At 36.3% G+C, this 12,258-nt stretch overlaps 3 protein-coding genes across 3 annotated transcripts; 1 reads left to right on the top strand and 2 right to left on the bottom strand.

Annotated features, from left to right (window-relative positions):
* Positions 1-1,275: 1,275 nt before the first annotated feature.
* zmat5 (zinc finger, matrin-type 5) lies at positions 1,276-5,207 on the bottom strand. The gene is made up of 6 exons (XM_029444876.1): positions 5,015-5,207; positions 3,814-3,987; positions 3,480-3,542; positions 3,290-3,370; positions 2,585-2,693; positions 1,276-2,481 (listed from the first exon to the last, which is right to left on the bottom strand). Exons 2-6 carry the CDS (start codon positions 3,938-3,940, stop codon positions 2,334-2,336), a joined length of 528 nt encoding a protein of 175 aa, XP_029300736.1. The 5' UTR covers positions 3,941-3,987; positions 5,015-5,207; the 3' UTR covers positions 1,276-2,333.
* Positions 5,208-5,209: 2 nt separating this feature from the next.
* On the top strand, positions 5,210-5,910 carry uqcr10 (ubiquinol-cytochrome c reductase, complex III subunit X). Its single transcript, XM_029444877.1, has 2 exons — positions 5,210-5,395; positions 5,597-5,910. Exons 1-2 carry the CDS (start codon positions 5,255-5,257, stop codon positions 5,645-5,647), a joined length of 192 nt encoding a protein of 63 aa, XP_029300737.1. The 5' UTR covers positions 5,210-5,254; the 3' UTR covers positions 5,648-5,910.
* A 1,346-nt stretch (positions 5,911-7,256) lies between these two features.
* On the bottom strand, positions 7,257-8,743 carry LOC115017015 (galactosylceramide sulfotransferase). Its single transcript, XM_075074139.1, is given in 3 exon segments — positions 7,257-8,403; positions 8,483-8,613; positions 8,723-8,743. Coding segments are annotated over 3 exon segments (1,299 nt in total).
* Between the last annotated feature and the right edge of the window lie 3,515 nt (positions 8,744-12,258).

Raw genomic sequence — 12,258 nt, 5'->3', positions numbered from 1 at the left:
ATGTGTGTGAGATCAAATGTTGAACTCTGGTGTATGTATTCAAATAATTATGCAATTTGTATAGTAATCATTGCAAAAGAAATCTCAGTATTTGACATTTTCCTGTAAATGTCGATTTTTGTGGACGTGCAGACAATATCAAAATACTAAATACTTTGAAGTATGCTGTGAACAATAATTTAACATATCATGAAAAATTTTGTTTTCTGGCTTTTACATGGACCACCAAAAACAACATATGGTTTAAAGTATAACATGGTTATATTTGCCTACTTGAAAAAGTGATACATTAAATCTATGTGATTTTATTATGAATGTAAGCATAATGTTTTGTATAAAACAAACAACACAAAATAAATATCAGGTTTCTGATATCATTTCCAGGTTGACTGGACATACAAGTTATTGTGTGTATTAAGGCCATGCACTTACATTAACCTTTCTTTAACAAATCGTTGTCAAATTTGACAAGTTTTACAAAATGCTATATATTTTTTCTTGCTCTTTTTATCTTAAAGTTTATCAAAGTTATATCACTAGAGGAAACGTACGAAACAGCGAGTATCATTCTGGCAATAAAACAGATATTTTATCTCAAATATAGTAGCTGTTTATGTATGAACTTCTTATATATTACCTCTTCATGTGAACATCATGTAAGGTATGTGTGAATGTAAAATATAGTTATCGTGTCAAATACGTAAGCAATTATTGTGTCCTATTCTGTATGTTACAGTGCTTTAATGAGCAGATTTATGTACGCTCTGTTGACGGATTGTCTTAATTGTTATTCATTTGATTCAGACTGTAGTGTTGTTTTGTAAAAACTGCGCTGTCATGCCTTGACTTAACTTTAGAAAGAATTCTAGAACGAAGGGAACTCCATTTTACAAAATCATCACTTTTGACAAAAATGAATCTGATGCTAAATGTATTTTTTAATTGAATGACTCATCAGTATTTCAAGAACCAATAAATATTTATGTATTATCTTTCTCTCTCTCTCCACTGTTCTTGGTAAAAAACTTTCTAGTTAACATTTCTATCTGCTGTGTGACATTACTAGTGATTTTAATGTCTAGATTGAGAATATCAAGCGCTGTTTTATTTCTGTAACTGCACATGTAGAGGGTACTGCATCAATTATACACTAATGTAAGTGTTGTCTAGGTGCATGTAGTCCAATAAAAACTAAGGCACTAAAAGGAGCTTGCTGTTGAGTTTTCTGTTTACAAATGTGACATGTGGGCGCTAATGAAAGCAGGACACGACAAATAAAATAAAAACAACATTTACTGTGAGCATTTACAACATAGTTGATCCTAACATCAAGTGCAGAGGATAAGGAGGAAAAAAGGGAGGTGCTGCTTCCCAGGGTCCAGCGATAAATAAAGCCACAAGCTCACTAACTTGTATTGAAATTGGAATTTTTATAGCCTAACCATTTCTTTACCCTGTGGTGGTGTCTCCCACATCAACATGCAGTGTGTATCCTTGACGTCTAACACACCTTATGTGTGCATTTTCTTCCTCATTCAACATTTGCAAAGCCTATTTCTAAATGTTAATAACAATCAATCAGTTTCTGCTGTAAACAACGCATTAGGTATAATACATCTCAGCATAACCCGTTGAGGAATAACTTCATTCAGAACTTTAAAAAAAAGGCCAATGACAAATCTGATCTGCACGAAGCTCCTTGATAAAAAAGAAAGAAAATGTTTTAACAAACTTTCTACTTATGGGAAAATTTAGTATGCAACTTAATCCAGATCATTAGTTTGCCATCTTTACTATTTAGGAAGTAAAATGGTGTTTTCAGCTGGCTGGGTTATAAATAAAATTCAGTCAGATCAGTGATTCCCCTGGTGACGCAGCAGAGGATTAAAATTAAATTATTTCCATCTGCTCAGCAATCCTCCGTTCCATTCGGGACGCCATGACATGAAATGTAACTCCTTAGGGGAGTCTCTCGATAAAGGCACTCTACTTCAGATTAGTGGAGCAATCAACAACAAACTGCCAAAATGTCAGTTATGAGGGTTTTAATGCACTGCATGTAATCTCAGATCTACTTTACTGTGTTTTATGTTCATTCAACCCTTTACAGATGTTTTGCTTTTTTTTTCTCAAGTAAAATGAATTAAATTAATAGTTCTAAATTAGGCAAACATGATCGATACTATACAACATATCAAATGTATTTTTTCAACTGAAAACCTCATTTCAAACCTTTGAAATGACACCATCTCATATGTATTCTGTACCATTCCTCCTTCCATCAATGTGGCATATCCACTTAACAATGATTTGAACCACAAAGGAAATGTCTTTCAACCCCATTCTGTGTTCACTTTGACTTTCCATCCTCTTGGAGGAGGAGGTATGAGAGAGGGTGGAAGGTCAGGGATGGAGAGGAGGTGTTGAGGTATGTCACTTTCTTCTTGGCACTCTTCGATGTCCTCCTTATTTTTTTTATCTCTGCAGGGATAAATATTTGAGCAGTTGAATTATAGATCATCAGGAATAGCCATTAGTAATGCTAACTATGTATGAATGAGTGTTGAAACAAAAAGGAGCATACCCTTTGATACTGAGGGCAGTCCGCCTCTTTTCCCTTCTGGAGAGCCATTCTTCTGTACTTCGCCCCGGCATCATTCTGTCGGCTGAGTCCTCTCTGAGCTGTCTTTCATCTGAAAGAAAGTCAATCTCACTCAGAGCTGCAACGACTGGTCGGCTAACCAATAGTTAAAGCGACAGAAAAATAATCACCAATTAGTTTAAATAATTGATTCATCTTTAAAGTCATTTTTCATGCAAAATTGGCAGAAAAGGTTTTCGGCCTCTGAAATATAGATATTTCCTGCTTTTTCTGTTTTATACCATATTAAAAATGAATATCTTTGGGTTTAGACTAACAAAACAAGACATTTAAAGGCATCCCCTTGGACTTTGAGAAACAGGGATGGACATGTTTCACTACTTTCTGACATTTTATAGACCAAACGATTAAGAGATTAATCTAGAAGATAATTATGTATATATAATAATCGATAATGAAAATAATCATTAGTTGCTATTCAGGCTTACATTTAAGATATTAACAATGTGGAATATGATTGTCATGTGTGACATCTGTGAGTGCAATGTTCACACTTAAATAATAGAGTTATTTAGATAATACAATTTATATTTGCAAATGCTAAGTGCATTAAATGTGTGGCACATTGCATGGGGGAACTGTGTTGTATTCATTTAAAAAGCTCTCAATTACATCCTTTCCGCTTACCTTCCACGTGTCTTTTTAAGTTAAACAGATCCTCTTCGGACATGTGAGAAAACCTGCAGTTAGGGCCAAAATCACAAATCCCTGAAAATGAAATCAAAACAGGAAAAATGGATTATTACAACAAAAGAAGGTATTTGATACAATGTCCTGGTTGTTGGATACATGTGTCCTTTAACTGCTGTTCCGTTACCTTTTTGCAGAAACTTCCTGCAGGGTTTCTTTGATTGCTCATCACACAGAATGGCTGAAGAGTCTGTAAAAAGAAAAATTATAGTGTTGTTTATAGAATCTTTCATTACAAAGTCAACAGGTGGGCAGCCAATAAGGCATAATAAAAAGTAAGCATGCTTAATTATCCAATCAAAATCTCATAAATAGGTTGAAAGCATTTTAAATTGTAGAATCAATGTTTAGTATACCACCAACACATTTACACAAAAAACATCATAAAAAATATAACTTGTAATTGAATTCTTGTTGCGACCAGATCTCTCGCAGGTCTAAGGACTAACTGCAAGTCTCACCTCTAAAATAGTCATACCAGGCCTTTTTAGCTCTGTGATGCTGAACACCGTTCAGATGTTTTTTCCTGTTATGCATGTTGTCCTGAAAGGAACGGTCGCAATAGTCACAGTAGTATCTCCTCCCCATGGTGCAGGTTATGTTCTCGAACCAGCAATATGTCACATTTGAAATTGCTGAAAGACAGTAAACAGAAAGACATTTACATAACTGCTCTGTCAACACATGGTGAGAGAATAGCTGTGCTGAAGGAAATGGTTTCTGTATGATAAATCAACAGAGTTTCATTATGCACAAGCTGATTCTTTAACAAAACAAGACAACGCCTTTCAGGGGAAAAGGGGTTTAGACAAACACACTATATAGGTACAATTATGTTGTTGATTATTTTTCTGATTAATGGATTATTTAGTCTATAAAATAGAAATAGTCAAAAGTGCAGATCACAATTTTCCATAGCCTAAGATGATATACAGTGATATAAAACGGCCTTGTATCTACATAAAATAAAAAAGTAAAATTAATTAGTTGTGTTCCTTCTCTGTCAATCCACTAATCGCTTAAATCAACTAATCTTTCAGGACTAAAAAGCTACACAAAAAACACATTCAGATCCAATTTATGCATCATCACGGTCCTAGTATGGATCTATTTGGACATTTGAGACTTTCGAATCAATGCAAGTTTGTTTATATCTACAAAATCTAAAGTAATTATGGTTTCATTCGTTTGTTTACTTTTGCATCAAAGACTTTTGTATTCATGTTCAGATTCGGCCTACTTCTTAACATGATTACATGGGAGGCACAAACTGGAAACAGCTTAATATCTACAATCAAGAACACCAAGAACATCAGCAATATCATGAACAAGGACTACTACCACTACTGGTGGTACTAACGTGCACTGCCATCTGCTGGTTTAGTGATGGAGGTGCCTTTATTTTGAATAGCCTGTGCCTTGAAAATGACTTCCTATTGTATTATGAGGATACAATCATCCACATTTTTAAATGTACTAAACTGTTTAGAAATATACTGAGCAGGCAAACGAGCAGCACGGTGCTCGTACACATACATCCACAGATATCCCAGCGAAGCAAACGTAAACGTGTATATTTAGTTTAACGTTACATGCTTATTAATATAAACATTTGCTTTAAATCGCTGCGAATATTGAATTTAAACGTCAAAAAGCACAAACCATTGGCGAAACAGTGCTGTCGTTCTCTGTGGTGGTTGCTTTGAGAGCACAGTATGTAATTAACTGGTGTAGGAAAAGAAAAAGGAAATCCAAAAGTAATGCTATGCTATGCTATGCTATGCTAATCCTCTGCTAACCGTTGCTCAATGCTCTGATACGGTAACTTTGCAGGGTCATAAAGCGCAACGTCCCAATCCTGGACCGGAAGTGTGTCGCACCAGCTTCCGTCAATCCACAGACATGGCGCTGACTAAAACCGTCTACAATCTGCTCTTCAGGAGAACGTCCACTTTCGCTGTAACCATCATGGTTGGAGCGATCTTATTTGAACGAGTATTTGACCAAGGTGGTGACGCTATCTTTGAGCAAATGAATCGCGGGGTAAGTGTGTCCTTTTGTTGTTGTAATGTTTGTTTCATCCTGACCTTGTAAGCAGAGGGCGAAGCGGCGCGAGCGTAAGCTAAACGAACCTAGCTTGCCTGCTAAACCGAGCATTTACGCCCTGTTACAACTCTGTTTGTTGATGCAACCTATCAGTTCGTATGACATGTCTAACGTTGCCTAATATGTGATTTATTGTAGAAACTATGGACTCACATCCAACACAATTACGAGAAGGAAGGCGAGGAATAGGACGCCGCGGGGTTACCTAGGGCTGAAGTGCAACTGTTGTCACACTTCCATTATCCATTCTTCCTGGACTTCACACCTCGCATCAGTCAACATGGACAATGTGCTCAAAGTCATGCTTAGTGGGACCTGTGGGACCCCTTTGACTGTCCAGACCACCATGAAGATGGAGCAATGGTTATTGACACCTCCTTCCTGTTGTTATGTCAAGCCTTCGTCTCCTCACATATTGTAAATGGTTAAATTAAACGTGTTTTAATGTCGTACACATCTTGCAATGTTTTGATTTATCATATGTCAAAACCTATTAATTCCACTATCAAATAATATATTTAGTTGCATTTGACCTAACATTTTTATAGGTACACACTACCCACACATGTCATCTGAAAGTGTGTCAACAGCTTCATATACAAATAAAATGAGTAACTTTGTAAAAGGAGTTATTTCTAGAAGATATGTTCATTTCCGTTTTGCAAACTTTTCAAAAGGTACAAAGGGTGGATACTCTTTGTCCTTATCATAGGCCAGCAGCTGTTTTAATGTGTATTTATTATGTCATTTCAAAGATACAGTTTTATGACATCTTTGTATCTGTTACTAAGCTCAACGGGAATTCAAATGTCCAAGTGAGCAGGACAAAGTCTGTATTTCAATGAAAAGCACCAACATGTGTTAGATATTTAACCATTCTCAATTTCCCAGTTGCTTCAGTTGGGCTTTTCGACCACCAAGTCATGCTTCATTTGTCACACCCAGTAGTATTTCTACTAAGAAAATAACACTAGCTGGAGGCTAAGACATGCAGTAACATTGCATTTTATTAAAATGGGCTGTACATGAATGCAGCTGTACAATAACCACATGAATGAAAAGGCACATTATGTAAGGACAATTTCCATAGTAGGTGGTTAAAAGAGGACATGTTACATGTAAGGAGTACAGACTGCTACTCATTGTTGCCACATCTATATTATAACAAACATTTTCACTATGCAGGGAAAGCACATCTTTCTAGATGGATTCTAAAAACATGCCTTGTGTGCCACTAATATTGAGCTAAAACAACCTAAGCCTCAGGCCTCTAGGGGGCACACTAAGCGTCCTACTGAATAACAAAAAGGCATTTTCAGCAACATTATAATTATCAATGGTAGATGTCACACCCTGATTTAAGTCATTGTGGGCTCAACAAAAACAAACATTTGTCCTTGCAGTGGACAATCAAGCAAATAAGCTTCGAACTATATTATTGAAACATGTAAATCTTAATTCGGATGAAGTATCATCCAGTTTTACTAGTTCAGGCACAACAACATAGAGGAGTCTTTCTCCCACTCGCTGAACCCGTTTTATTTGGTAAACACAATTGTAACATTTGTAGAGCATAATGTTGAAAGACAAACTGAGAAGCGATGAGTGGAGGTGTCTGAGATAACTTTGCTGTGATCCATCTGTAGGCCTATTTGGGAGTAGTAAAAATTCCTGAAAGTAACGTAATGAAACTGAAATAAGTGGAACAAAAACAGGAGAACAACTTTGTTTCAAGTAGACATAAACACGTGTTGCAGGATACGTTGTTATAGTTTAGTTTTAAATGTTTTAATCCCATTCAAACTGTAAAAACAGCATCCTTGAACCAACCCCATAGTCTAGTAAGCCACAGGTTTACGCCCAGCTCTGACAAGTATTGTATTTCAGGTGAGAGCATTTTTTCACAGATTGTCCTGAATTCTGGATCAATATTTTCCTTCATGTTGTACCCGAGGATGGAAGACTCTCCAACTGGCTGCCAGGGCAGGAAACGTCTGTCCTGAATCTTTTGGGCTTCAACTGCACCTCCATCCTTGATACAGATGGCCTTCATCTCAGTATTTCTTCTCCTCAGCTCTATTACTTCCAGTTTCATTTTCTCCCTCCCATACGCCTCTACTCTGGCCCAGAAGGTAGCGTTAAAGTGCTGATAGAGTCTCCAGTCAGCCCCGTTCCACTGTAAAGCTTTGACTCTCAACTCAGGGGTCATAAGAGATACAGATGAGCTCCTGCGAGCGTTGAGTTTAAAATACCGGATGTCCTCCATGGTCCAACACAGTTTGTCCTTAAGCAGGATAAGAGACTCCTCGAAATATTCTGCTATGAGAACCAGACCAAAGCGTTTCGATAAGTTATGGATATCCCTCATTACGCGAGGATCGTCAGCCTCCAGGTTGTTGTCAAACCCAAAGTCAAAAAAGAGCAGGTTTTTAAGGTAGAACGAGTTGAAAGCTTCTGGGCTGTAGAAGGTCCGAGGATTGTTCAGAAACTCTGCCAGTTTGTTCTTTCCATCGATCCTCCATGTGAGAGGAATTGCTCTGTGATAATAATGGAAGGACGACTCAAAGAGATCCACTGGGTCACGTAAGATGGTGAGGTACTCGGCCTCTGGAGGCAGGAGCTTGGCTACTTCTGGATAGTCAAAGCGCATGTGGTTACAAACAATGTTGAAACAGTCTCCAGGCCTGTAGTCCTTCACCTGGGAGCACAGGAAAGGCGACGGGTAGAAGAAGTCATTGCGGCCATCAGGGAAGGCGAATTTAAGCTTGTGCTTTTCTCCAAATCTGAAGAGGATGTTGAGTACGGTGCTGCTCGCCGTTTTGTGGGTCTTCATGAACATGAGGTTTACTGTGGGGGAGCACTCTTCTGACTTTGTGCTTTGAAAACTCACATTTTTCTTCAATAATTTCTCCGTACTAAGAGGACACGTGTCTCGTTGGAAGCCCCTGTAAATAGAAAGTATGGATAAGCAAACAGATCAACTGATTTCACTCAATAAAATAAAGCTTTCCTTTCAAACTTTACCTCATCTTTACTTGGGTTCGGTTCGTCAAGCAGTACAGCACCAGCATGACGTTGGTCAATAAAACCCAGAGAATAATAAGTCTGCACTTATTTCCTTTGATGGCAGACATCCTTAACTCCTAAACAGGAATCTGAAAATGACATTTGAGAGCACGCATGTATATAGAACAACAACACAGGGGTTTAAAGTTTTGATACACAATTATTATTCTGTGTAACTGTTCTGTTAACACAACAAACGAGCAGCAACACGAAGCTCATGAACGCTTGTAATGCTCTGTAGTGATTCTTACACACTAACACAGCTGATTAGCCCCTCACCCTCAATACAGCGCAGTAATTATGTATTTACAGAAAGTCCAGGTGTAAACCATTTAAATGAAATGTAACCTGGTATTCATTTCTAATAAAAACAAGAAGATCTTTATGATAAACTGAAGCAATAGAAAAGGGGACACAGAGAAGAGATGATACAGAGGAACCAGAAAACTGCTGCATCATGTTTTCTGCCCTCATGTCTCCACTACAAACATGTTTACAGTGCTTACATTCACACACCTCACAACAAACTGCCGAAATGGAAAGATAAGAGACACTTACATGAAAAACATAGTGTAGGTACAAGCATCTTATAACAGAATAGTACTTATATTAATAATGGCTAAGTATCAAAATACGTTTCTACCATTAACGCGGCTCAGTCGTCATGTCAGGTAGGAAAGGTGTGTCCCTTTACATGCCAGCTCTGACTTCTTATCTTTAACATTCATATTAATCTTTGTAGTCAAAGAGAAATGCAATCCTAGAGTAGTTTATAGTGAATGAGGAATCAAACTCAACTTGATTAAAGCCTACACATATGCAACATGTCTTGAAATAACAATTATTTTTGATCCATTCTCCTCAAATCAATTCTAAACTTAGTTTGATAATCAAATTATATATAAATGACATGGTAGATTAAAGAAGGATAGAAGATGTGGAAGAAGAAAAAGTAAAACGCTTTATTTACCTGCAGATGACAGAATTAGCAGTGTCAGTGTGAGGATATGAAATAAAACCCCTGTATTGTTCAGCACGCTGTACTCCCTCCCTGAAGTCTTAGCTCATTGGTCAGGTGTAAACTCTCCTCCCACGGAGGAAGAATTGGTTTGTAAAATAAACTACAGTTTAACGGCACACCTCTACGTAACTCTTCTAACAGATTGCAGTGTGACAAATCAGTTAGGCCTGTATCTTCTGAAAGTATACATCATTTATTTAGTAATTATGTTACTTTATGTATTCAGATGTGGTTCTTAAGGTGCGTTAAATGTAACATACTATATTAAAATGTGTAGGTAACATTTGACTATCTTAACCCAGTGCTGGAGGAAGTATTCAGATCCTTTACTTAAGTAAAAGTACTAATATACTCCATTAAAGTCCTGCATTGGAAATGTTACTAAAGTAAAATTCTGTAATAATAATCAGAAATATTTACTTAAAGTATTAAAACTCTAAAAAATCTAAACTCTAATTTAATCTAAAAAATCTAAACTCTAAATTATTAAGAAGGAAAAGCAGAAAATCTTCACATCTGTGAAGCTGAAACCATTAAATGACTTTCTGTCAATCGAGTTATCGATTAATCGACCAATCGTCTTAGCTGTACTCGTAAGGAGTTCATTAGTTAGTTGATAGGAGTTACATTTATTACAAAACATCTTATTATACATATATATATATTTATATATTTATAAACTCTTCATATGTTTTGTGTGTAAAAATCTGAATGTATAAGTAACTAAAGATGAATGTAGTCAGTATTTTTGTTCATGAGAACTGTTTACATCGTTCTTTCACTCAGAAAGATGTCTGGGTGGTTTCATACGTGTATAAAACAAATGTAGTATTAAAATACTGTGTTATTTAGAATGTGTGTGGCCAAAACATGTAAGCTACGTGTGTGTGCAAAGCATATAAAAATACCAATATGCAGGGTTTTAAATAACAAACATATAATGTGCAAAGAGCCACAGCAACTATATACTGTATAGTGTGTACTGCTCAGCCAGCAGGTGCTGCTTGGTCTCCACACAGCTGTGTGTTGTGTTGTGGGGCTGGACTCAGGTGCTGCCTCAGCTACTGTTGGCTTTAGCTCGGGCTGAACATTTAGTCGGTCACATTGATTTGGCACAGAGAGCCCGTTAGTTTCTGTGTGGCAATGTTTGTAGTTGTTGATGTCATCAGAATACACAGCGAGGACAACCAGATCTACGTCACTACGAGAAGCTCAGTGCTGAATCTATCCAGTCTGGGCTGCTGGAGTAATGGCTGCCTACAATGGCAGAAGCTGGAGTTTGTATAACTTTAAGGCAGCAACAGACAGTCTTAAAATAAAATATTATGTCAGTCATGATGTGTAACCTTTTAGTTTTTGAAGATCCTTCCCCAACAACTATAAAACTTTACATATTTGGCAACATTCACAGCTGCAACAAGAGTAAACACAAGTCTTTTGATGTCAACTGATTTTTATTATGTTAATTAATAATTACATATATTTACAACTGTACAAAATGTTATAATGATACAGCAGCGATGAGGAAACACAAACAAAAGAAAAACATGAGGAAATGCACTCAAATAAAAGCAAATGTCTCCTGTTATACTTGAGATGTGCCAGTGTTACCAGGTTAACACACGTCATGATACACAGTGGGTCAGTCCACACGCGAGACACTGACGGTATATCTAATACTCATGGCAACATTACTGCAGTGCAAGATACAAGCATTAGAAATGATTTGACAGTGAAATAGTTTTAAAAGTAGAAAACATATTTAGGACTATCAACTTTTGTAATGCCAAAAAACATTTTATAAAAAGGATAAACTTTAACAAAATGTATAAGAAGAATTTACAGAATTTCTTTCCGGACATTTTTATTTTAAATATATATTTCCGTGACATTCAATGAACCACAAACCAGATATATTGAAACAAAACAAATCTCTACGAAAACAAGTGCTTTGGGGCAGTTTTCCTGGAGTCACAGCAGTGACGTGTGGTATGTTGTGGGAACATTTATGAACACAGAGCACAACAGTTTCTATTTTTCTTCTTTTGAACATCTGTTGCTGTCTCTGTTCATCGAACAGAGGGCGCACCTGACTTCAGACAAATATGACGTCGTAACCGTCAAGTATTAAAGGACACGGCACGTGACTGATCCTCTGAAATGGATTCACCACCACCGCTCAGTCGACTACGGTTAGCTTACAGTCCCTTCCACGTCACAGGCAGAGGCCTTGTTTCCACATTTCCAGAGCACATAAACCTCGACAGTTTACAATTAGAAACGGAGTATTTGATTTGTAAAGTTATACAATGACACACAGTATCATCAATAAACATGCTAAAATAATTTACGTCCACCTTGGAGGAGTGTAGTTACAGATGCTGATTGTCATTAAAAAAAATACACAGGACATATATATATATATATATATATATATATATATATATATATATATATATATATATATATATATATATATATATATATATCTATATATATATATATATATATATATATATATATATATATCTATATCTATATATCTATATATATATATATATATATATATATATATAGATAGATCTAGATCTAGATCTAGATAGATAGATATATATATATATAGAGATATAGAGATATAGAGATATAGAGATATATAGATAGATATAGAGATATAGATATATAGATATATAGATAGATAGATAGATATATAGAT

This window comes from Cottoperca gobio, chromosome 12 (genome assembly GCF_900634415.1).
Source record: "Cottoperca gobio chromosome 12, fCotGob3.1, whole genome shotgun sequence".
Lineage (NCBI taxonomy): Eukaryota > Metazoa > Chordata > Actinopteri > Perciformes > Bovichtidae > Cottoperca > Cottoperca gobio.
Note: the sequence above shows the minus strand (reverse complement) of the source record. Positions and strands in the feature narration are given on the sequence as shown.